Source organism: Phocoena sinus, chromosome 18, assembly GCF_008692025.1.
Source record: "Phocoena sinus isolate mPhoSin1 chromosome 18, mPhoSin1.pri, whole genome shotgun sequence".
NCBI classification, from domain to species: domain Eukaryota; kingdom Metazoa; phylum Chordata; class Mammalia; order Artiodactyla; family Phocoenidae; genus Phocoena; species Phocoena sinus.
Window position 1 is genome coordinate 50,971,980 of NC_045780.1, and position 27,828 is coordinate 50,999,807.

General features: G+C 37.1%; 1 protein-coding gene across 1 annotated transcript in view; it reads right to left on the bottom strand.

Moving 5' to 3' along the window:
- The window catches only part of MYCBP2 (MYC binding protein 2), a 279,990-nt gene that overhangs the window by 29,914 nt on the left and 222,248 nt on the right, over positions 1–27,828 (bottom strand). The window contains 12 exon segments of the mRNA XM_032611171.1: positions 121–360; positions 1,463–1,528; positions 3,596–3,820; positions 3,987–4,143; positions 5,204–5,364; positions 6,643–6,792; positions 7,628–7,827; positions 9,016–9,173; positions 11,222–11,389; positions 13,360–13,604; positions 14,367–14,536; positions 15,510–17,153. Of these exon segments, the coding sequence (XP_032467062.1) occupies positions 121–360; positions 1,463–1,528; positions 3,596–3,820; positions 3,987–4,143; positions 5,204–5,364; positions 6,643–6,792; positions 7,628–7,827; positions 9,016–9,173; positions 11,222–11,389; positions 13,360–13,604; positions 14,367–14,536; positions 15,510–17,153 (3,584 nt within the window).

The following is a 27,828-nucleotide window of genomic DNA, read 5'->3' on the forward strand; positions in this document are numbered from 1 at the left end:
GTAGCCAGCAATCTCTAACAAGCTTTCCAAAATATTCTGTTAACCTCTTGATATTACTGTTGAAGTAGTATATTATTTCAATTTATCCTGTGCTAGAAAATGTGTAGTAGGGACACTTACCTGTGATGTGATAAGTCTGAACACTCGTAGAGTCTCAGCTTCACAGTTCCTTTGCTGGGCCACACTGGCTGAAATCTGGCCAGCAATTTTTGTGCTTTCGCCATCCTTCCAGCCCAGAACCTTAACTTGTCGAACTCTCAGTGTATTTTCTGGGCCCTTTAATTCAATTTTGATGATGTGATTATCCCCTCCTGGAAGTTCACTTGTTACCCAACCAATGTGCCTGGAATCCAGATCGACCTAGGAGAGCAGAAAAGGGATAGAAACCTGATACAGGTGTACTACTATTTTACCACTGTCCTAGACTTTGCATTAGTAACGGCAAGCTCAAATAACAAATAATTGTAGCCACAGAAAAGCTTATTAGATTAGTTCACACTGATTATCTTATTTAAACCTTGTGAGGATAATACAATACTATAGCAGCTACAGATGAAAAAAGTGAGGTTAATTAACACAGATGGCAGACGTCTAGTAAGTGATGGAGTTGAGAATTAAAATGCAGGTCTGCTTACTGTATGGCTTCCGAGCACAAGTTACGTAAGTGAAACCACTGCAAACAATTGACACGACTGTACCTACACTGACTGTAAGTAGAAATACTCACATGATCAAGCAATGAAGTCCTGTTTTGTGCATCTTCACATGAAAGCACATTTAAAGCAAGGATTTTTGCTGTGCAGTTACTTAATATATTTTACTTTTGAAGAAAAATTATATAATATGTAAATTCACATTGGTCATTACTTATTTCAGTATATTTCATTGAGAATACAACTTTTTTTCAAGGATTAAATTTCAGTGTACTGTAAAATGGTTTTTGACACTATTCACTCACAAGTAAGTGAGTTTATACAGAATCTCAGTCACATGCCCAAATAGAACTTAACTTGTTTCTAGAGTTGGTTTGTAAATTGACTTTCAACCTGGATATAGTCACAGTGTTGTAACTGAAAGATTTTCAAGCTACAAGACAACAACCTACATTTCAACCTGAAGTGTGGGTGAACCAAGGTGACAGTTGTGAAGCGGATCTATGATGAATTTTAAGGCACCCTGAGTCGCCGCAGGGGAGCAGGAGTCAGGGTGGAGGGCTATAGCACGGTGTACCTGCTCATCACTAGAGAGATTTAGGGAAATAATGGGTAAGATGTTTAGAACAGAGATGGTTGTAACTATTCCTATACATGGACCATTTGCCAATTGAGTGTTTTGTAAATAGACGATTTCCTATAATACTTGTACTTGGGTGGCATGCCAAAATTAGAACTCAACAGTGGATACTGAGAAGAAGAAATTTCTCCTTGGGCAGTAAAACATTTAATGACAAAGTTTTAATTACCTGCTTTATTCTGCACAAATCTTCTACTGCTTTGCCAGTTAAGAAGGTCATCGAGGTAACTTTATTCTAAAATAAACAATTCAAAAGAGTTACTATGCCATGTTCCTGGCTCCAGAACTGACAGTGATTTCTTACAGCCTATCAATGTAACACCTCTGCCTGTCTTTTATGGTCCTTCCGAACTGACTTCATTCCATCTGCCCAACCAACAACAGTTCCTACAACTCCACTCTTTTCTTATTCTCACAAACTCCATCTTGAATCTCACATTTCAGCCCTGCTCTATGGGCTCTGAGAGAGGAGGTTGGCATTCCCTCTTTTCATCCAAAGTCTAATCATTTAAATTCTATCTTTATCATGAAGCCTTTCAGCAACTTGCCTTGCTACTCATGTGCCATTTTTATCACATTGTTCTCATTGTTTCCAGCTATAAAAAGGAGGAAGACAGGTAGCTTAGGCAACAAATACTTGTGAGTAACATGATGGACCCAGACGGCCTTAGGGACTTGGAGAAGGATATATGAGAGGGATGGGTTCTATCCCCTCGAGATCCTTGTCAAACTAGGGAAGGAACATTAACACACAAAGTAAAATATCAAAAGAAATTCAATACCTTTAAGTACTGAAAAGAGTCACACTGGTACTAGAGCCAGAGACCTTAAGTTTGAGTAAGTTTTATGCCAAGCACATCAAGAAAGAGACTGATCTACTAATTCCTTGGAGAGCTGCATACTTTTAAGTGCTATAGGCTGATGCAATTCGAATCAACAAGTGCTGTGTTTAAGGCAGTGTGGTGGGCAGGCTGCGGGGACACAGAGGTATGTAAGTCTTAATGATGCATATAAATTAGAGGAGGTTTCCTAAAAGAAAAGCTGATGTCAGCATACATACTGGGGCTTTAAAAAATGGATATTATCATGATTATCTCTCATAAAAGACAAAAATGTCAAATTGAGTGCAACCATTGTTTTGAGGGAAAGTGTGTCCTAGCTTACAACATGCATCAAAGATAGCACTGCACTGAGCAGTGAGTTCCTGACAGAAAAATGTTTTGATTTGTTATACTTGACTTTCAAGTAAGATAAAGTAGTTGTACCAACTGGACTGTTGGGTCTCAAGAGGAGGTAAGCTAGTGATATACTAGCTAAGCCTTTATTCCTTATTCAATCTGAGCTGATGGACAGAAGTTGGGGTGACCGTGGATAGCAAGGAGTGCTCTGACTGCACACTGAACTTCTGTGGCTGGCGTTCTCCGTACAGGAGACCCAAACCCATCACTTTGGCTGTCCCTGGGAAAGGAGATACACAAATGGGATCAGAGAAGCTTGGCAATGGCCCAAGGGGACTTATTAATACTATATCTGCTAGCAAGCCACTTCCATTCAGAGGGAAAAAAATCCCAAGAAGTATTCTTCCCCAGGAATGGGGTAAAAGCGTGGGAGTCTGGTAGTTGGTGCTACTTTTTTCTCGGCTCTGAACACTCAAGTAAATAGGATGCTTTTTCCTCTTCAGTGCTTTTTGTAGAAGAGTGCTCAATTCAGTGGAAACATGTAGACAAGCTAGAGCTAGGGAGAACATAAAGTATGATTACTTAGGTTAGTCCAGGAACCTCCCCTAATTCCCTCATGATGGCCGGAGGGTGAGGATTAAAAACTGAAAGCTAATTACACTATCGGTCAAAGTGTATTAAGTGCCATCAGAGTAGTATAAAAAAGAACCCAGAGGAGAGAAAGAGTAATTTTTATAGATGAGGTACTGAGAGAGGATTTGTCTATCGGGTCTTAGATTTGGGAAGGATATGAAAAGCAGAGTTTAAGGAGAGGACTTCCAGGCCAAGGAAATAGCCTGAACAGGGGGCATGGAGGTAAAAAATCATGGAATGGATATTTATATTGCTTAGCTATAGCCATGGTATATTTGTAATCAGACCTTTTCTTAGAATTGGTATTCTACAGTGCTCCCAGTCATATTCATCTGTTTTTAGACTTAAGATTTATTTTAGAACTATAAAAATATAGTTTGGTTGGTGAATTCCAGATGAAAATCTCTTTGCTAAAACTCAGAAATGAGACTGCATGATAAATAAAGGTCTGAAAAGAACTAACGAACCACAAATTAAGTTTCCTTTCTTACCCCAAGATCTCGGGAATTGTCCACATGAACAGATACATAGCGGGCATTGATTCCTTTCACACAGTTGATGGTGACGTTCTTGGTTTTGTTTTTATCCTCATCTCCTGATTCCCAGAAGGTTTCTGTGGAACCATCTGTCAAACTGCCAATCATGGCAGGTCGGCTAGAAGTTTTTATGTCAACAATGCTGGTTAAGTCCTTTAAGCACATTACAATGCATAATTCCTACCAGAAACAAATACACGTAATTATAACACTCAAATGGACATCTCGCATGATAATAAAACGAACAGACATGAGATAAGAAATAGCAAGAATCCAATTATTTAGAAGTAATTTTCAGTTTCTCCTTCAATACATCGTTGAGTATTAACAATGCTAAATGACTGACCTGACTCATGGCCTCAAAGCCAGACTGTATGCTGATGCTGAAACTCTCTTCACTGTCTCCATCATCTGATTTTGACAAAATATTGTTAATGTGATGAAAGACGTTGCTCTGATGGAGGAACTGGTGATCAGATTGCTTGAATTTCAGACTCCAGCATCTAAAAAGGCATAAGTAATACATTAAAAAATTCTTTTTTGGGAACCTCTAAGGGATTCCTGGGAAAAAAGCACTCTGTAGCTAATATTTCAAGAAATCTTAATGTTCTAGGTACAAAAAATACAAATTTTAAAAATTCAAGAAACAAAATTATTTCTACTGGCTTTTATTCATTCCTTTTTTTTTTTTTTGAGAAATAAAGGTCATTTCTTTCGAACAATATAAATTCTAAGGAAAGTTCACACATTTTCAAACTGGATACATGAAGGTCAAGGCTACAGAAGCAAAAAAGGTAACAAATCAGCTTTGTAGACAAGTGTTACCCCAACTATAAGAGCCTCTTAAATGTATTAGTGTTACAATTCCATACTAATCCATCATAGTATAACACACTTTGTACTTCAAAAATCTTGTGAGGAGGAAACAAAATCTCCTCTCTGCTGGTCTTATCGTTAGGCACGTGGGTAGCCAAAATCACTCCTTCAACCTATTTCTTATAAAAATCAGTGGAGGATTTATTTATATGTGTAGTCTAGTACACGGCTCTAATGACAAGGTCCACAATGTAAAAGTAATGTTGAATCTCAGCAGGTCTGGACTTAAACGGAGGCGATGGTCTTCAATGTAGTTTTAGGATTGGCTGCATATGACTAGGCTCTATTTCTCTTGATATTCTTTTCAATTCAAAATCCTATTTTGATTTCTGTTTTTGAGATTTCATTCCCTCTCCCTTTTTGTGACATTTAAGACTGTACTGTTGAGTAGCACTGAGACACGTGACTTCGGGTAGAAGAGAGGGAAAAGTGAGGAAGACTGTTACAGACTGTGATAATTTAGAGGACTAAGTAGTATATTATCCACATTTTACAGAGGGGCCAACAGGCACGAACTAAGAAGAAGGACAATTCTAAATTATGACAGTCATGAGGGGGGCACCATTCACATAATGCAGGTATTCTTTCTATCTTACTATTTAAAGAGGTCTTTCAAGCATTTTGTGCTTTGACTACTCCACAAAATCCCTTTTCCAGGGTACCAACAATACTTAGATATAAGATTACCTCAGGGCCATTTGCTGTAACGAACTGCCGCTGGGGAGAGACATCATAAGATCAGAGATCGTTTGAAGTAAGCGGTGAAATGTATGTGGTAAAGGATGAGCAGCTTCCCCTGCAATCACTATATCTGAGAGTGGATGTTCACATACTCTTGTATCTTTCTCCTAAGACAGAAATTGAAAGCAAGTTGATCAATTTGTCTGCTGGAAGGAATTCTCCCCCCACACAAAAAATGTATACTTTAAGGATATTCATGTAACAGAAATGTAAACAAAATCAAACCATACCCAAGGCATCCGTTAAGATTAACTAATTATGTTTGTATTATTTTAAAGGAAAAAATGATAGGGTCACCTATAAATAAAATCACCAGACAAATAAATGCCACATATGAGTATCAATTCCAGTGTACTCACTAGTCTACTAGCAGAAATGAGCCGTTCCCTTCAGTTGAGCCTCACCCAAATTGCTGACCTACAGAGCTGTAAGCCAATAAGCAAGCGTTTTCAGCCACTGGGTTTTGGGGCGGTTTGTTACACAGGAATAGACAGCTCTCGTGAATGCGTGATAATCTCACGTTGTAATTGTGGGTTTTTTTCTGTTTTTACTTGCAGCTCTGTTGATTTTTACTTCTTTAAAGGCTATACTATTAACTACAAACCTACATTAACTACACAGAGCTACTCTTATCATTTTGTAGAAAGCCTCTTTATCCCTATTAATAATTATGTCTTGAAGTCTGTTTTTTTCTGATGTTCAACTAGCTAAGTTTGGTTGGTATTTACCCAGTATATCTTTTTCTACTTTTAATCTTCCTCTATCCTTATGTTTTAGATGTGATGCTTATAAACAGTATCTAGCTTTTGTTTTTTTCTGCCTATTCTGACAGTCTTTTAAATGGAGTCCTCTACTTTTTTATTCTAGAAATAGAAATGAGGCCCACAAGTCACAGCTACAGAGGTGGAAATGGGGCTGGAATCCAGGCTTCCAGGGTCCAAGTTCAATGCTTTTCCATGATACAGCCTGCCTCCTATAAAATACAAGTCCCTTCTAGCCAAAGGTTTTTGAATTTCATGTCCCTACACAGTATCATTTTCACTCTCTGTACCGTACAGTAATGTTGTAAAGGAGACTGATCTTCTCTGTAATAATGTTGCCCTGTTTATCTGTCTTATACTGCACTGTGACAGTGTTTATCTTGCAGTTGATTGCTTCGAGACAGTGATGGCTAGGGAGAAATCAGAATTGACTGACAGCGTTTTTGGAGACAGAAGACTTTCACTCAGCATAGTTAATATGTTGCTCATAGCACTGAAATTTTATTCCTGCCTTTAGGTTATATAATCTGTGAATGACCTCATGAAAATTACTGCACTATCTGAAAGTAGCTCTACTCTTCTATAAAAATATGGACAATTAAAAAAACCAAGAACCTCACTTACTTGTTCTGCATTTTCTTTGTTTGTTTTATTTTCCTCATCCTCTTCTTCTTCTGGTTCCACTGGAGCAGGAGTCAGTGACGCCACAAAATGCCACAGAATATCATGGAGAGAAGTTGTTTGGATGACATTACACAGAAGCCAGTTGAAAGCCTGAATAAATGATGGTTAAATAAGTCCAAGATAAAAAGAAAATACACGAGTGAACATAGCAGGACTTTTCTTATTCGGAAACAAAGAACCTTCCTGGACTAAGTCTTTTAAGGAAAGATACTAGGAAGTCTGATCTTCATTTCACTTCAAGTACACTGAACTTACACAGTCGATAATTTTGGGCCTAATTAGAAAATTAATAATAATAGGGAAAATAATACCTATGAAATGCAATACCAAAATACTTTTTATTTCAAAAATTTGTCTTCATATTAATTTACCCATGCACATTTTTTTTCCAACTTGCATTCAGGATCAACACAGGATGTTTCTTAAGTCCTACACAAGCTACCATTTACTTAAATATACTCATACTGCTCCCACTGATGAAATGGCAGGTTACCTCCTACCCATGATAAAGAAAAACATTTATTACATACAAGTCTATGATATATAGCAATCCATTTCCAGAGACTCAAATAAGTTATTACTGTTAAATTTACAACTCACAAGCGCACTTTTCATCCCCTTTGCAGGATTATTCTAACTGAAAAGACGCTGTGATTACAAAAAGCTTTTTAAAAAAGATATTATCAGGATTCAAATAATGAAGCAATGAAGAAATAAAGTTTTTTAGAGCACTTAACTATGAAACTCTAAATTCATTTCTATTCATAAACTTGAGTTTAATTTTGTTGCGAACATGATATTTTCTACTCACTGAAGCCTCTTAATTTGTCACAATTTCTGTCTGGTAGAAAAGTTCATCATTAAATAGAATCATCACATGAACTGTATGATGAATGAATCAATAATCCTATTAATGTATTCTTACCTCCATAGCAAAAACTCGACAAGCAGATTTCCTTAAGGCCTGTTTCATTGCTATTTCAAGACCTTCCAGATCATGATGCTGTATAACAAAGGCTAAAACTGGCCACTGGAAATTTCGTTCTCCTTTGGAAAGAGAGCTGTGGGCTGAGATTAGCCGGGAAAGCTCAGGAGATGGATGTCTCAAGAGGGAAGAACCAACTTCTATTTAAAGGAAAAAAAAAAGAAAATTATTAACTTTTATAGGTAATACATATGATTAACGTATTTAAGGTGATATTAATGAATAGTATCTAGCTTATTCATTTTAGAGTCTTTGCAGTTTTTTTGTTTTTATTTTTGCAGGTCTGAATCTAAAGTCCATGCTTTCTAAAGCACTAAACACAAAGTGATTTATTTTCTCCCTAAATGGAATCTACATCCTATCCCCATCATTTTCTACAGGACTGCTTTATAACAAATGTTACTTCAATAAGAGCTCAAAAATACTTGTTGAATGAACCTATAAATCATTAATATTTGATTTATTAATAATATTTTCCTTGAAGATCTTCAATAAGATACATAATTATGTACCTATAAATATTAGGTCAGATCTTCATTTAGTAAGTGGTCGGCCTGATAAATCATTAACACATTATCCTTTTTTTCCTCTTTATTCTTGAGACAGAATCAATCAGCCCTAGTTTGAGGCTGTTGATACCAATTGGTCCAGATTATCTAACATTTTTACTGATTAAGAGCTAGCCATATCCCCAGTTTTATTATCTATTGGAGTGGTAGTAGCTACAGGAGTTATAAGCTTCTATTGCGAGTGGGAAGATCACTGTGAAAGTGTTAAGTCATTGAAACTGCTGGTTCACTGAAGCTTAGAGGAAGGGAGAGTGGTAGCAATATTTGGCTTAGATATCTAACAAGTAATGTACTTTAAAGGTCAATTTATTCTTAAATAACACTGGATGATCTCTGGGTGTCTCTTCCAACTGAGATGTGAAATTTAGAGAGGCACATTTATGGCTAAGTCACATAAAAGGAATGTCTACCACAATTTAAAATTAATCCATTCCTCTGCCTTCAAAAATTAGATTTTAGGGCTTCCCTGGTGGCGCAGTGGTTGAGAGTCTGCCTGCCGATGCAGGGGATGCGGGTTCGTGCCCCGGTCCAGGAAGATCCCACATGCCGTGGAGCGGCTAGGCCTGTAAGCCATGGTCGCTGAGTCTGCGCGTCCGGAGCCTGTGCTCCGCAACAGGAGAGGCCACAATAGTGAGAGGCCCGCGTACCGCAAAATAAATAAATAAAAAAAAATAATAAATTAAAAAAAATAGATTTTAAAAAATATCTACAAATAAAACCATTTGGATCACTCAATCTTCTTTTTTATTTTATACTTACCAGTGTCTCCACTGTTAACTCTTCTTCTAGGAATGGCTTTAACTCGTGCAGGTAAAATGGAGTGTTGTTTATCATATTCAGAAGCAACAACTGAGTATGATCTTTGGAAGACAGTTCTCTTGGCAAGATCAGTATCAGTTATGGGACTGGTTTCCAAACTGCAGATAGAACAAGATGACAGATAAAAACTCAAGAGAAAAAGTGAATGATGTGACAACTATATTTATTTAGTTTTTAACAGTGTAGTCAAATACGGGAACCTGTATTTCATGTGGAAGAATACAAATTCAAAGCCAACTTGACAATCCCTCTCTAAATCATAATTTGATCTTTCCAAATGTAGCCACATTTTGACTGATTTCAGAACTACATCTTAAAACTTTTAGTTTTCTTAAATCTACTTTGCATTTCAAATGAAAAAGAAGAAAAGGCTTCAAATGTTCTTAGCTCCTTTCAGAATCTAAAGTACCGTGGCGGACGACGTGTGTCATGATATTCAGGAAAATCAGGCAGATATATTCATAACAGCACTTAATAGAAAGAAAATGGATATGTACATACAGAGACCTAATAAAATGGAAAGTGAAAGGATGCAATTTTCCTTTGGCGCTGAGTGTTCTGTGAGGTTCCTCATTCTTTGGGGGTGCTGCCCAAAGCCCTATCCAGAGCATGGCTGCACCAAAGTGTACTGAGAGGTGACAAACTGAATTCCAGTGTCAGTTATATTATGCTTACATCCATATGAGAACTCAATGGTTTTCATGCGGGCTTTAGGAAACCAACACTTTTCTATGTACTATAGCAGCATTAAAAAACACTTGAAAAAGTATTAAGATGGTTATATAATTTCCTTTATTGAGACACTTTATAAGAAAGAGAAATACCTTTCTTTACTTTCTAAGGCAAATTTATAAACTATTCTTTTCATGTATTCTTTTCTCTGTCACCTCATTCCATACTGGGCTATTTTCGCTCTCACCCCGAGTTCTAGAGTTGTTTCTTTTCCATCATTCAAGCCAGGTTTAAAATCCTATGTCCCTCAGTAAAGCTTATATACTTTCTAGTAAGTGGCTAACGCCCTGGCCATTTTCTTTCCTCACTGCTGAAGTGTGTGCACATTCTTGTTTGAACAGATGATAAATGTTGTACATAACTAACTGGGGTAAAGGTGCCTGGATGTCAGTTTCCGCTGTTTGGCTCCAGAATGACCAGAATATAGGGATATGTTAATTTAATTCACTTTATATATGGTGTTACTATAAAGCACAAGACATTTTTTCTGCTTTTAGAGGAAGTTTTATCTATCAACGTAAAAAATTGTTGTACAACCTAAAAAATAATGACTTGTTCTCATAAAATTGATCAAGCTTGTGAAGAAACTGAAGCAACACAAGAAAACCCAAAGGTTTCCTTTCTACTCACATCATGTTCACAGTTACTCATGCCTGAACTCTTGATGCTATCCTAAACTGATCCTTTTCATTATCCAGTCACTCAACAAGTCACACTGATTTTTCCTCCAAAATATTTCCTTTACCCATCTGTCTTTAACAACCATTGCCAACACAATCCAGTTCCACACACACAGCTGAAATCTTTGATTGAAATGTTCAGCTTCTCAGTTGACACTGTGAGACTATTTCTGCATTTGTACCATGTCATTCCTCCTCTAAAAACTCTCAGTGGTACCCTGCTTCCTTCTGCATTATATATATATATATATATATATATATATATATATATATATGCGCTTCTCTTTAGTTTTCAAGAAGCCCTTTACTCTGATACTACAAGGGGGTAGGGTGGGGCCGGGGGGGAGCAGTGCAGGTAATAATCCAAGAAGCTCAAGATCTACTTTCAGTGCTACTTCTCCCATGAAACCTTCTCTAAGTACGGCCTCAAAGTGACCTTTCTCTAGTCTGATTTACTACAGCATTAAATGATATAATACACAATGGAAATGGAATCCTTTATTACTTCACTAGTTGATCTTTTCTCTCCAACCGGATCTGCCTCTGCTGTCAAGGACCTTACCTGATTCTTGAATGCATGCTTTTTCTTACTGCTCTAACAGTTAGCAGAGTTGACACAACTTCCTTCCCGAGATGGAGGTATGTGTGAAAGAACTTCTAGAACATTCTCTTCTAGCTTACAGTCTTTCTTCCACCAAACACTGGACTCAACAGAAAGACAATAACTCAAGTACCTGGGTGGCATGGACTTCATGTTGCTCTCTGGCTCTTCAAATACATTAGGACTCGCATCAGGAGTTACTGATATGTACGGGGCAGGTACAGATGTTGAACGCAGGTATCTCATCTCATCCTGGAATAGGTTGTCATCTTGATAACCCACAAAATTTTCATGATGATGCCTGCATTAAATTAAACCCAATAACTTAAAAAGTATGATGGCAATACAGATAACTTTCTATTTTTAATCTCCTTCATAAAAGTAAAAGCAACTCATTAAGTCTGTAACTGAGGATTAAAGTATTAAAAGAGTTGTAGATGTAAGCCAAAGGAGATACACATAGATATTCCTGGTACCATAAACATTTCAAATCCAAAATTGAATTTATTTTCTTTCCTTTTTAGAACTTTTCCATCTTCTAGCTTTAGTGAGTGATCCCACCAGCTATCCAGATGCCTTACACTGAAGTATCTCGGTGTCACAGCAGGCTCAGCCCTCGACCACGACCAGTCACTTAGGCCTGTGGATACCAGGTTCCCTCTCACTATTCCCCTTCTTGTTCCCCATCATCACTGCCTTGCTTCAGGCTCATGACATTTCTTGCGTGGACCACTAGAGCACAGGCGGTGACCGTTTTTTTTTTTTTTTTTAAGAGTGAAATTTGAAAAAGATTAGATATATGAAATGTTCCATGGGTTAGAGGGATATCTATTCCCCATAGGGCTAAAAATATAAAATCCATAATTAGAGTATGCCAGCATTTTTTACATGTTTTACCATTTGATTCTATCCTTTTCAAACTGGAACAGAGAGGTACTAGCCTAAGTACAGTAAACAGGTGACTGAAGCTGAAGGCTTGCTGTACTCGGCATTCCTGATGATTTCCCCTGCAGTCCCAAATGTACTTAGTCTCACATTTTCATTTTTGTTTCCCACTCGTTTTACTGAATAATAAGTACAAAAACAAACAAACAAACTACATAACTCTGCTTCTCAAAATGGAACTGTTGGTTGGTAAGCCACGGCAGCAGGCAATTTCTAGGAATCTTCATTTGTCAGCTGATGAAAAAAATCTGAATTTGGCCTATGAAAGGCTGTTTTAGAGTATCAGTGTACAATGCATGAACATATGGGTTGCACCAGCAAAGCCCAATATAGGAAAAACAGTACACTGTTAACAGGCTTCTCTCCATCTTCACTTAAGCCCTTTGATCCGGTTTCCACATTAGCAGCAGAGTGATCTTCCAACTGCAAACCAGTTCACGCATTTCCCTGTTTAAAATTCTTCTTTATCCACTGTTTCCTCTATGGGATAAAATCCAACCTTAGCATGGGCTACAGAGCCACGCATTACCTGGTCTTGGGAAACAACACTTCATATATTTCTCCTGGTAACCAATACTTTAATAAGCCTGTATTCCTTAAATGGGTAATGCTATTTCATTTGTGTCCTCACATATGTGGTTTATGTCAGGAATTGCTTTCCTCTCATTTCCTGCTTGATTGATTTCTAGTTATCCTTCAAGACTGCTAAAATATCAGATCCTCTGGGAAACCTTTCTTTATTTCCTTGGCAAGATTCAGGTACTCTCTACCTTTTATGCTATGACAGTATTCTATACACACTTCTATCATAAGTACTCCTCACGTAACATTTTAAATGTTTCCTTTACATATCTGTCTCCACCAGAGTGTGAACACACGAAGTCAGGATTTTATTATATTCATCTTAGTGTAACACAAAGCTGGTACTCAGCTAACCAACATTTAAACGCTAACAGAATAATTTGAAAAATGAAAGATTTTGGATAGCAAATATCGGTTTATTTCCATTTTAGCATTTCCCGCTATTAACTCACTGACGTCTGCCTACCAAAGAGTAAAAGATAGCTGAAGTCTTACTAAGACATACTGTGCATTAATAATAAGACAGATCAACATAGTATTTACATATTTTTTCAAATACCTACTACTCTAAAGTTTATACCTCTACCAGTCCTATTTCTGAGTTAAGGCAACTCAGAAAATAAATTCCTGGAGGTCACTTTACTGTATACAATATGTACTGTAGTGTGGAAATTCAGGGCATGATATTAAACAGTAGCTGTTAATCCAAAGTGATTTAAAAAAACAACAGCCGAGTTATATTACCTAGCTAATGTCTGCAGGTAGAGACAAGGCATTTTAACTGGAAGATCCTCAGAAATGCCCTCTTTCACGCTGGGAAGTTGAGACTGGAATGGCTTTGTAGGATGGTAACACAGAATGCTTGGTTCGGCCGCGCTGCTCAGGGACAGCAGGAAGAGGGCGTTGGCTTTAATCACTTGGTGAGCTTCCATAGTGGGCAAGGCACGAGGCGTCTTGACTTGCATTGGCTTCCTCCTAGATTGTTTGACCTGGAAAGGAAATTTGTACGGATCTTTTCCTACTTCTACTCAAATTTTAAATTTCTTAACCTAAATATTTCGAGTTTCCAATAAAAATTATTCAATACTGTAGAACTGCTTTAAAAGAATAATAGTGATTCCCAAAAACAACATTCACTTCATGCTTCTCCTGAACTTTTATTAAAACTAATAGCAAACTATATTTTTCTCTTTCCTTGGGAAAGTTAAAAAACCTAAGTAGTAAAATCTAAATGTAGTTATCTAAATAAAAGAGTAAATAATCTGTGTGTGCGTGCGTGTGTGTGTATATTTGGCAAATATTTTTAGCTAGGTGTGTCACTAGTGTGAATGAGCCTGACTTTCCATGAGTCCTCAACATAATTAAGGATTAAGAAAAAGAGAGAGGAGATAAAGAGTAGAAAAAGAAGAGGAAAAAGAGAAAGAGAGAGTTAAGAGAGATAAAGGTGAAGAGGGAAAGCTATATACATGTGTAGAATAGCAGACAAATTAATAATAAAAAATTACGCAGTAAACATCTGTCCATAAGGTATGTATGCTACAGGAGGGTTGTTTTGTGTTATCCCAAGATATAATTTGTTTTTGTAATTAAAAACAGCTGACCTGGTACATAAATGTATATATTATTCCTGTTATGAAGGCTGATCTTTAATATCGATTATGTGGAGTTGTCTGATAATATGATCATAAAAAGAGATTTTTATAAGGTTTATCCTTATCACTAATAGCACAGCCAGAACAAAATAAAAATACCTTCTCCCTTGCAGCAGCCTGTTTTTCACGGAGGTATTTTTCTCTACAGCGATCACACACCAGGTACCACGTGCTTCCCCCTATGCCACCATCACCACAGTTACCAGCCCATCCTCCACAAAAATGCCCAATGCTATTGTAACCTTGTCCACCAGCATACCGGCCACAACCTTGAAGTAAGAACATAAATAAAAATTTAACACTTTAAGTGTCCTTAGTAGTTTGCTCCTTGCCACCTGTACATAAATGACGGCTTTTCCTTCTCAAAGTAAGCAAAATACTGAAGCAAATATCTAACCGCCACCTGGGCTGTTAATTACATCAGCCAAATTGCAGGTGTAACCGAAAGTAATCAAGTAAATGATGCCTAAAATACTGACGATACTCTATACAGGCAGATGAGAAGAACTGTTAAGATATGGGTACATTTAGATTTATTTAAGTATGCTAAAAAAAATTGGAGAAGACAGGTATTGGGTATAAAACACTCTGTGAGAATAATGTATTTTACAAATCATGTATTTTACAAAAGGTTACAGTGTAATATGTCGGAAGAGAAAAACATTTACCCAAATCCATAATAAGTGAATTTTGGAATATTGTTACAGAAATCGTTACATTTACCTAAAACAAAACTGTCTTCTGATGAAACAGTTAATATCTCTTCCACAGGAAAATGCCCAAAGAAATCCATATAATCTAATTGAATTTGCAATTCTGAACAGGAAAACAATACAATCAAAGGAGACCTAATGTTGCAGTCTTTCCTGTGTGTATGGACATGTCCTTATTTCTATTGTGTGAAAGGACACGTCCTTATTTCTATTGTGTGAGACACCTTAACAGCGTCCTTTGGGTAACACATAAAATATTTAAAAAGTTAACAGTATCTTAGAATGTGATACATTAAAATGAAATAGTACTAGATTGCCTTACCACCATACTATTAGATTTCTTTACCTATTTTTCATGAACCCTATACTGTATTGATAAAGCACTTTAAAAATTACATTGTAAGACACTATAAATTCTGGGCAAACGTTTTCCTGTACTTTAACATAATTCATGGAACAGCTTAAGTCAAAGTGACCTAATTTGTTTTTCTACACAAAGTACTTACATATATTCAATAACATCGCTTACCTGGGTGAGCCTGTCTCATGTGGTATGTCACTGGGTATGGATGTGACTCTCCACAGAGCTCACAGATGGTGTCTTTCTCTGGTCCTCCTACCGCCAGCTGGGCCATTTCACCAAACAAATTACCTCTGGGCCGAACTTCTGTCTTTTCCTTTTTCTTTTTTTCTTTTTTGGCCTTTTTGTTCTCTTTCTCACACTCTTTCTTTTTAAGGACTGCACAAGAACCAGGACTTGGAAAAATCATATTCTGGGAAGCTGCTTTGATAGTAGCCAAAGAGATGTCTTCCCAAAAAGCCACTAAATGTTGCAGAGTCAGGGGAAGAGGAGACTTAGACTTCATTGGGTGATGCATGGACATTTCAAAAGTGGCCTCAGTTTTCCCGTCTTCACATTTTTCATGCAGAGGAGGTTCCTTAAGCATAGACAATACCTTATTTTTGTTGATACTACCCATTTTAGATATATCTGGTCCGTGAGGTGCAATATTAAACATATTCAGTGCAGATGATATTTCCAATGAGTGTCTATTTTTTAATTTGGTTTCCTTTTCTTCTGAAGGCTGCTGGCTGCTTAAACTACTTCTTATAGGAGCATGTTCTTTGGAAAGTTCAGGATTAAATTTTAAGAAAGAAGAACAAGCCATTGCATCGTGTACTATGCCTTCGTGCCACAGGAAAGAGGCAAAGACGGCTCTGGCACACTCAGCCACGGAAGGGGACATGGCTTGCTTGGCTGGCTCTAAAGGTTTGGCGCCATCTCCTTTGAAGAGGAAGCTAGATTTTTCCTTCTTGGGCCTGGTGTGCCTATTAGCACATTTCCGACTTGTTTTGGGGGATGCTCTCGTTTCCTGTTCATCTTTCAGTGGTGCTTTTCCTATGCTGAAATGAACTTTATTCGGACCTTCATCCACACTCTTAAACTCACTGCTTTCATCACAGGTGCTGTCTGTTAGGCTATTTGTTTTTAAAGTACTTGAAGTGCAGACTTCAACCACCTCACTGTGGAGGTTTTCTTGTACCACGTGGGGAGAAGGAGCTCTATTTTCGGATCCAGGGGAGTCTTTAGAATCCTTTGGTACTGGTTTTGGTTTCGGTGATGTTGATCGTCCCCTTAATGGCTCTGTGAGGGGCATTTTCTTCTTGCGGAGGGTATCTGGATCAAGGGTGTAAGAGTCCGATTTGGAACGTTCCCGAGGAGGATCAAGTCTCGTCTTAACAGGAGCAGCGCTTTTCTGAGGTAGACTTTTATCATGAGGCGAGGAGGAACGTGTAGAGCTAGCACTGGATGCGCCAGACCTGCTGGCTGGGAGGGTCTTTGGCTTAGGAGATGATGACCGAGAACCTGGTCCTGGGGATTCGGCTCTGAAGCTAGAAGACATCTTCCCGTCAGATTTTAGTGTCTGCAAGGTGTTATGGTTGGGGGATAATGACCTACTGTGAGAATCTGACCTCAACTTTGCAGCGTCGGATTTCAACATGAGAGATTCACTAGCCGACAGCCCTTCCGTACCCCTCTGCTTCTTCTGGTCAGCGGTAGTCCGGCTCATACGTCCATCGGGTTTCAGTGTTCTGCTGTGTTTGGAGGACAGTTCTGATTTTCCTGATGTACAGACGGGTCTAGAAGATGTTGAGATAGTCCCTCGGTCACCTGTATGGTCCGTTTCATAGTGAAACTTGTTAATATAATTATAACTTACTGATGATTTATCCACTAAACAATGAAATTAAAAACATAGCTAAAAAAATTTGTATTGCTTGTCACAGACAAAAGTACTTCAAGAATAAAGAAAAAAGGGGGAATTCTCGTCAAATTTCGATTACATCATTTTATAATCCTAATATTCTAATGTTTGGATTAGAATCATTTATAATTAATGTATGAATGCCCTAAAGCTATTATTTAATTACAGGTAATGCAGGCAGTCTGTTATCTGTAAAGAGGTTATGTTCTAAAAGCTTATTTAGTTCGTAAGTTTAGCTGGTTAGAACTCAGAGCTTGAAGAAGAAAAATGGTGGGATCCTCAGAATTAGAATTACAAGTCTGAATTCTGGGGCCTTTCAACAAGGAGTCAGGAGAGTAACAGAAACAAAAAGGAAAAAAAGAAAAATAATCTCGCTCTTTCCTAGGCAAAGCATTAGATGTTTCTACATGAGCACCACTTGTTTTTGGCATCCTGGCCCTCATTCAGTGTCTCTCCTTCCTACTACTTCATGCTTTCCTTTGAGGCACTAGAGCCAGGTCGTCTTTGCTGTCAGTCCGTGGTACAACCTTCAAGATTATCTTTCCTCCCTAAAATCAAAACTTCTACCCTCAGTGCAAGTGATACTAGTTCATTGGTTAGGAGGAGAGCAACCTGATTGAAGTGACTCAAGTGACATGAAAAACGGAAAATCCATAAACCTTGCTAGAAGCATTTATATTTTTTGAAAAAGGATACTTAGTAAATTGAGATGACTCTGGTTACACTGTAGTTCTTTCTTTTTCCTTTTTACAGGGATATGAACAAATGTGGATAAAGTAGAAACGTGTTTTGGGGCTTGCTTGCAATGTGTGTCTGTAGAGTCGCAGCCTAGTTACCTATACGTCAAGAGAGCTTTGCCATGGCATCTGCCTCCTCACGGAAGGCCTGCAAGGGCTGGCATTTTCGCTCATTACTACACTCCACTGATGTCATGTCAAGAATGGGTCAGCATAGTAAGTGTTTTTGTTAAATGAGCAAACAAATTCCTATTTTCTTAGTTTCTTTCCCTTCTGGCTAGTCACAAATCTTCAGATTCTCTGAAAACTCACTTTTTACTTTTATGGCTCCCACGGCCACAGGGCAGAGGCGACAGCAGCCATTGTTGTGTGAGGGTCACATTTTATAAACCAATGTACTGTATTTGGTAGAATCAAGCATCAGCTTAGTCCTGGCCACTAATTTGGAGTGACTGATGTCTGGAGCACTAGCTTTCGTTATTACTCTGACAGCTGGAAATGCCTTCATCATCACGTTTATTTCATGAGCTGAAACATACATAATGCTGAATCTAGACAAATGAGCAGTAAATCTTTAATATTTGGCACCCCTCTCTCTACAAGATTAATTCGTGAATTGAAAGAGGTTTGCTTTGTAATTCATGATGCACAATTCCTCATAAAGGAAATCTCCACTGTGACTGGCTAAACAATTGAATCTTCCAAATATCAGGAACACCACCTGTCATACCCTAGCAAAAATGTCTGTTATATAGAGAGGGCCAGAGAGTATGGGCAGCTGTGTACCTTATCTCTATGCTTCAAGTAATGGTGAATATTTTTTTAAGATCTGTAAGTGGTGACAGCTGAATACCTGTTGCAGTCTAGGCACACAAATAATGCCAAATTATTTCTTCCCAAGATGTCAGATTACAGTTAAATCCTGCCGAAAAAATTTACTTTTCCAAAATATATTTCATATATTTTAAAAAAACAAATACGTCAAGTTAGTTAAGTGTGGTAAACCCACATACTAACTAACTGATGTTCATCTTCTTCATTTGGGTTTCAAAAGTTTTGAGGCGTGCAGTAAGTATTACTAAAAATGGTCATGTGGCTGCTTTAAGTATCAATAAATATCAACACAATATGTTAAAAAGCTTTAGATCGTAAAAACTTTCACATTCATCACTTTTGTTTAACGTTTATCATATGTAAGTTTAAGCAATAATGGACACTTTTTTAATCTCAAAAGATTCTAAAGAAAAAATAATACAGGACAGGATAAAAATGTAGCACATTCAAACAGATTAGTAAAAATATTAAATATCAGGTATTCATTAATAACCTGCATATTTTTATGCCAAAATTATAAATAAAAGGTTATATAATACCACCCTATAATATAATCATAATATAATACTACTGTAATATGATATGCCATGGTATATACTATATATCAGGTTACACAAGACTATATACTACAGAGATCAGGTTCTATAATTATACTACAATATTATACAGTATCACTGTCAACTGTACAAAGGAGAAATGTAAAACTGTTTTACTCATTTCTAGGAATACAAGATTTTAAAAGTTTAATTAAACATTACACTAAGACAAAAATATGTGACTAGGTATCTACAGTATTTTATAACACCAGAGCATATTTTAAAATCGTCTGGCATTTTATCAATTGTCAATAGTTTAAACATTTCTAAGTTTAAAGTATTAAAACTAAGCAGCTAAGAAAATACTACAAGGAAGACTCATGCCAGACAGGACAGCCCTGAAAAGGTAAGGTAAACTAAAGGATTTAATTATCAAACTGTTTCTCATAAAAAAACTAAAACAGGAAAGTGATTTTTACATTACCTAACAGAAAAAATGAGTTGAAGACTAACCTGTCACGTGAGATACTATATTCTTATAGATCACAATGTGCTTTACGGCTTACACATGTACCACCTCGCTCTGGTAATAATGGTGTTACAATTCCCCAAAGGCATTTAGTTCTACGTACTTATTTTATTTAATATCTCATATAGGTTTGAAATTAAGCAAAAGTTCTATTTAACCTACATATAGTAAACAGGCATATCAATTAGGATAATCAATACAATATTGAACAGATACATCACAAATTACCCCAAAATATCAAATTTTAAATAAAATTATAAACTTTAATCTTAAATGGAATGAGATGAAAATGACTGAGGTGAACTAAAACTTCTTTCTTGAAACCTCCTAGGTTTATTAAGAATGGCCCATCCGTGAAGGCACGCATACCCACCCTTCAGTTTGTGAGACAGAGATGAGAGAGCAGAGGCAGGCCCAGCTACACCATAATTTTTGTAAATGCGCTCACGAGAAGCAAGGTTGCGAGATGGAGATTCTACAGTGGAAAACATTGGCAAAGAAGCAGCACAGATTCAATGGAAAAAAAATTTAGCAGAGAACACAAGCAGAAACAAAGCATTTCAAATGGTATGCGCGACTACTAACTTATTAAAAAGTTTATATTCTGCTAAATTTTCCAGCAAGTTTATTATTTCTTTAAAATTAAAAACTGAATACAAAGGTCAAATTAATTAATTTAGACTAATAACGACAGCGCCAAATGTGTTAGCCTAAAAGTTAAATAACATTCATAGCACTGATAAATCAAATTTGAGCATTTCTTTTCAGACTAATATTTCTTTAACTCAGTTTTCTTTAATTTGGTGCTCACTTACTTATAAATGAAAGTTTATAAGTAATTTTTTTTTGTAAATAGTGGGAGATAAAGAGATGTTACTTACAGTTTAACCTATTGTCACCTGTTTTTCTGTATGGACACATGACTATAATTTTTCCAGTATGTATCTCAGAATGGACCCAACTTGACATTTATGGTCAACTACTTTTCTGAGTCCATCCTCAGTAAAAAATGTTAGTGCTAATCCCAATATTTGGTGTTTGTTTTGTCGATCTTATTACTGAGATACCAAATTCTGTTTATAAAAAGTCTCACAACACAAAGCAAAAAAGATTTACAAGTCACTGAAAATGTTAGACACATTAATGATTCACCATGCAGAAAATGAAGTACTTAAAATTAAAAAAAAATTATCTTTCTTCAAAAAATTAACAGAACCTTTAAAGTGGTCTTTCAAAAGCAGTATGCTAAAAAAAAAATCTCTATCTAAATCTGAAAATAAATCCACTATTTAAAATTTTAACTCATGGCAATGAAAATAAATGTAATCAAGTGAGCTGAAATAAATTCAGGTAATAAGGAGACAACTTTCTTAACATTATTGAAATTAAAAAAATGAATACAACACACAGTTTTCTCAAAACAGAAAAAGTAATAGTTGACTGATTCATTATTATGGCCAAGATTAAAGATGAACTATTCATAAAACCAAGAATCCTTCCATATAAGGTACTGAGTATGTATTATGTGTCAGACATTGTCCTAGGAATTGAGCATAAGATGATGAACAGAAATGAAGTCCCTACTCTCATGGAACTTATCTTCCAGTAAAAGGAGAGAGACAATGAACAAATACATCCTAGATGGAGCGGTGATAAACCTGAGAGTAATAAGCACGCAGATTTTGGGCAATACTCCATGCCTGGATAAGACAACTTAGGTAGCAAGGCCTAGAAGAGACCAAACCCCTGGGACATTCCTAGGAATACAGAATAGAGGAGGATGTAGAAAAGAGATTGGACAGGAAGAGCTGAGGTAGGAGATATCCAGCAGGCAAAGGAAGAAGGTGTTTCAAGGAAAAGAGAAAGATCAATCCTGTCAAACACTGCCAACAGAGCAAGTAAAATGAAATCTTAGAACTGACAGTTGAACTTAGCAAAACAAAAGTCAAAAACTGAATAGAGCAATTTCTGTGGATAAGGACAACTGCAAACACCCCCTGTAGTTGGTTCAAGAGAGAATGGTAGGAGTGGATGGAGGGATGGAGACACATGCCAACAAGTCATGTTCCTCTAAGTTAAAGAAATGTTAAAATTTTAATATTTTTGAGCATTCTTCTTTTTAAAGTGTGTAAAACTCAAAGGCACCAGGAACTGCAAAATGAGGTCTTATGCTATTTCAATCTCATATAATACTTACTCTGCAACTCTCACTGAAAATGTCAGTTAGGAGAGTGCCAGGTTTTGATTGGAATTCAAGGACGACTCAAACTGCCAATGTAAGGATACAGTCTCGTAGCTTGGTCGCTAAAATCTGCGAAGACTGGGTTTAGCAGGAGGACACAGGAGCAGGAAATCAGATACTATCTTAATTAAAAGCACCCGTAACATAAATGTACAAAACTACATGGACACTTATTAGATAAGATGTTAAGAGGTTTAAGGACAAACTCCTGGAAAAAGTTTTGAAGCCAAATCATCCTTTAAAGTCTTTCCAATATGTTACAAAACCTAAAGAGACTGGAGTCCTAGGTATGATTCAGAGTGAATAAGATGAAAGAAACATCTTTTGAAAGTCTACAAAAGGTTACTGTTAAATGCCTAAGTACAGTAAGCTGTGATTTCACACAACACTTGTTCTAGACATTTAATTTTCACAAGCTCATGTTTAAAATACTTTGAAATAGTTAACTTTTAAAAAGATTTATATCTTTCAATTTAAAAAGGGAAGTAATCCTTAAGAGATACTTTGCTATCTATGCACAGAAGAAAAAACTGATCAACTTTTAGACATCTGATGAAGATTAATCATGCTCCTTTTTACCTTGCTTTGTAGATAAAACAATCAATTATTAAATTAATGTCTGTAGAATTTTGATTTTTTTGTCATAATATAGTTAACTAAGGAGAATAATGTTTAAAACAATATAAAAAGCTGGAATTTTTCCTCCAGTACTCATTTGAAGTCAACGTTGTTTGTTTGGTATAAAGTATCCCCTTATTAACAAAACGGTTCTTTACATGTCATTTATTCTTTGTTTTCTTTGTTTTAAATCCCGAGTATCAAGTTCCCTGGGGTACTTCATTCATTCTCTGGTCATAGAAACTCTGAGCTCATCGTAAGTTGTATTTAAAAAAATTGTTCCCTAGGCTAATGATAATAATAAAACAGTATAACTTTTCTTTTTAATAAGGAAAGCATTCTCATTTCAGTTGGACAAAGACAAATTGTGGTTTTGCTGTATCAGGACCTTGACCTTGTTATTGGGACAATACACTGGAAGAATCAAGGCACCTGTCACCATCTGGTGGCAGTACACAAAACTGCAGTTCTGAGATTTAGAAAGGGGCGTATACTCTTTCAGGTTTGAGTCAACAACGAAGTAATGAATGATCTTCTTCATCCATTCATCTGTTGATGGCACTTAGGTTGCTTCCATACCTTGGCAATTGTAAACAATGCTGCTATGAACACTGGAGTGCGTGTATCTTTTCGAGTAAGTGTTTTCATTTTCTTCGGATTATACCCAGTGAATTTGCATTTAAAGCTGTCAGTCCTGGCAGCTGCTGGCTAGAGGACGTAATTATCATCACTATCACCTTATTCTAAATCCTCCAAAACATCAATAGACAGACGTGGGAATAATACCTACACTTAATTGTACTTATTTCTTATCTGCATGTTGTTTGGTTGCTCACATCTTTTGGCCAGGGTGAAGGTATAATTTATATATCGTCTCCTCACTAACCAATAAACTAGTTTTTTATATTTTTAAAAATAAATAGTTTTAAAATAAGTAATTTCCAGAATATCTGAATTATAAGTTAAGCTTAACCATTTACTGCCTGTTTTAAGAGTCTATTTGTCAAAATATCTGTAGTACTATTCAGAGACGAATGCAAATGTACAATTACCAGGGTTTAAATTGAGTGAAGAAAGTCAGAAACACTGTTCCTGTCATTCTACTGTAAACTTGACAAAATGTTATTATCATTGTTTGTGAAGGATCTATAGAATTAGGTTTCTTTCTATATCTTAAAAAATATATACACACATAAATGTAGATATGTATAAGCACTAACAGAATGTGGAATCCTACTAAATGTATCAGAAGAAAAAGAGCTTAAGACACAGAATAGGAACTAAAATTTACTTATATAAATGTTAGTATACTACATGAATTATAAAAGAATGACAGCTAGAACAAAATTTCCAACTGAAGGCTAAAATAGAAATAAGCTTTTCACTAGAACATAACATTCATCCATATGATACAAATGCAGAAAGGAAGATGGATGAAAATCTGTAAAGATGTATTTTCAAACTGTCAGTCAACAATGCCATCTTCAGTTACAGAAATGCTAAGTATGTTTCCCACATTCGAATTATATTACAGCTTACTGGAGGCTAAGTTACCCAACTGAACTCATTTTTTCTTAAAATCTGCTTTTTATTCTGTGTATTGGCATTAGGTAAGCATATAACCTTTCAAAACAAAGACAGAAAAATGGACGCCATTCTAGACTGGCTCCTTCAACTGTGATTAGCAAGTCCTGTACAATTTTATTGCCTACGTGTTTCTAAACTTGTCCCTTCTTCTATACGTCCACTGTAATTTACCTTAGTATAAGCCCTACTCAAGCTCTTCTCTGGAATCCCTGCCTCTAACGCTCTCCCTTTCTCCAGAACCTTTTTCATAATATTTTTAGTTATCTTTCACAAATGTAAGACTGAGCATATCATTCTTCTTGTTTAAAATTCTGCAGAAGTATATATGCCTTCATCTGCTCCCTCCATTTTACTCACTTTACTCACAGGACAAAGTCTAAACTACTAAGAGTGGCTTATAAGACCCTTCATGATGTGGCCCCACCCTCTCTAGTGTAAGAAACCGCCACTAGGACACTAACACTCTAAGCTACAAACGCGTGAAGTTTCTAAAGTGAATCATGTTTCCTAACATAATCAAATGAGTTGATTCATTTGAAGTGGTTAAAATGGTGCCTGTTATGTGGTAAATGACTGCCATGTGTTAGCGATTACCATTTCATATCTTCTCTTTCCTCAAACCACCAACACTTTCCCCATGCTAACTCTGAGCTGATGATGGCTTCCTATTTTACTGAGAAAACAAACAAAACAAAAAACAAATGGACAACATTCTCAAGCTGCTAACACTAAACATTCTTTCCTCTCCTGTTATGGTGGATCACCTATTTCTGCTCCTACTTGGCCAACCTTTCCCCCTTGCGCTACATCCCATCCCCTCTGCCACGGATGAATACTGTTCCAGCAATCCTCCCCTCTCTCCTGCACTGGCAATTTTTCTTTCTATTGGATCATTCTCATTAAAAAACAACCCTGATGTTACCTTGTCCCCATTAAAAACCAAACCAAACAAAAATCTCTCCAGATCTCACATCCTCTGCCCTGGTTTCACTTTATGTATCTTCCTTCCCTTTACAGTAAAACTTGACAAATTTATCTATAATAACTGTCTCCAATTTCTCTTCCCCCCTTTCTCTTGAACCCACTCTAATGGAGCTTTGGCATCTCATCCGACTAGAGTTGCTCTCATCAAGATCATCAGTGACCTCCACGTTGCTAAATCCAATGGTCCCTTCTCAATCCTCACTTTACCTGACCCATCAGCAACATCCGATACAGCTTGTCACTATTTCCTTGAAATACTTTCTTCACTTGGCTTCCAGAAACACCATACTGACTCGGTTTTCCTCCTATTTCTATGGCCATTTGTCAGTCTCTTTTGCTGACTTCTCCTCCTCTCTCCCATGTCTAAACCCTGAAGTGCCCCAGCGCTCAGTCTTTAGGCATCTTCTCTTTTCTCCCTATACCTACTTTCCTGCTGCTTTAATCCACCCTTAGGGCAACTCTCAAATTATTCTGCTATAAGCCAGTGAACTCCCAACTTATGTGTCCTGCCCAGACAGTTCCCATGAACTCCAGGGTCTTACATCGATCTCAACTTGATATCTCCACTGGACTTAAAAGGAACCTCAAACTTAACATATCTGATCATTTGCAAACACAGTGACAATTATCCCTATCCCTGTACCATGCCCCTTTGCAGCAACTCTAATCAAGAAGTGAAGTCTATTTCTCCATCCTTGAACATAGGTGTCCTGCTTTGACCAACAGAGTATGGCATATGTGATGCTGTGTCAGTGTCAAGCCTAAGCCTCAAAAGACTGTGCATGCTTTTGTTTTCGCAGAATCCTGCAATGTCCATGCAAACAAACCCAGGTTAGCCCACTGAATGACAAGAGATATTTGGCCTAGTCACCCTTTTCATGCCAGCCAATCCCCAAGGAAAAAATACCTGGCTGACCTACAGATGCATGAAGGATCCCAGGCAAGATCACAACAACTACCCAGCTGAACCCAGCCTACTCTGCTAACCCACAGAATTGTGAGCGAAAGAGTGCTTATTTTAAGTTATTACGTTTTGGGGTGGTTTGTTATGCAACAGTAGCTTACCAATATAATGTCCAAAATTAAGCCTTTGTTATTGCCCTCTGGACCCAGTTCTCCTACAGTCCCCATATTAAATGGAAATTACATTCTTCCAAATGCCTAGGCAAAAATCTTAGATTTGCCCTCCACTATTTTGGTATTCTCATTGCTTATTCAATCTTCAGGCAAATCCTGTCGATTCCCCTTCAAAATATATCCAATATTCCATGATTTAATACCATCTCTTAGGCTACTACTCTGGTAAAGCCACCATCATATCTCACCTGGATTACTATGAAAGCCTCCCAAACTGGACTCTTTGCATGACCAGTACTTAGAAGAGTGCCTGACATGTAGATGGTGGTCAGTAAATATTTTTGAGTCAATGGATCCCCAAAACTTAGCTCATGCTATTCTTAGAGAGGAAAGACACCTGTAACCTCCTTCCCCACCCCCACTGCTGCCTGATAAATTCCTATGAGTCCTTCAACACTCTGATTAGGGGCCATCTCTTTACCTAATGCCTTCTCTAACCTTTCCTAGCTGAGTCAGCAGCTTCTTCTCCTATGTTTCCAATGCATCCTGTGAATAGTGCTCCTGCAGACTTAAAATAATACCATCATTTTTTTCAACATGGCTGCCTTCCTCAGTATTCCAAAAGCCCTTCAAGATCAGTGATAATATCTTCTTTACGTTATTGCTCCCTATAGCCTAGCATAGACTAGATATTTAACAAACGCAGGTAAATAAATGATGGAAGAATAAATGACCCATCTGAAGAAAAATGGTAATAAAGGGTGGAATAAATTTAGTAGCCAGTAAGGAGATGGGAGCAAAGGGAGAGAGAGACAAAAGGTCAGATCTGGTCAGGAGAAAGCAAACAGATGCACTCGGGCACACTGTCTTATAAACAACACCAGCGTTCTCTGTGGTCTAAATTCCTAGGATGAAGTGAGGACTGATGAAGAGGGAAAGGAACATGGGTTGAAGCTTTCCTACCACAGAGAAGATGGAGACACTGAGTCAAGATAAAGTCTGGCCCGTGACTGAAATGACAAGGATTTGTAGGGATGCTAGAGATGTTAGAGCCCAAACTGAAATAAATATATTGGCCATTGGGACAGACGCTATCGGTTCAAGTATGAAAAGTTTTACTGCACTTGACTATTTGATTTTACGAAATCTTTGTTGATATCATCCTTTAATTTTCCTTAAGAAAAATTATAAAGAGGAAAAGGGTATGAGAAATCAGCTTAGTGTCACAAAACTAACTGGAGGGAGCACAGAGATTAAAACACAGGTCTCTTTCCCAAGTCAAGGGCTCCATCCATGCCACAGCTCACACCAGGCAAGCAAATAAGTAGACAGATTCTGGGCTGGGATTATAATCCAGGATAAAAATGAAGTCTAAGTCTTAGAAAAAAACCTGGCTTTTATACTGATATTCATACTAACATCTGAATGTAGTGTTAC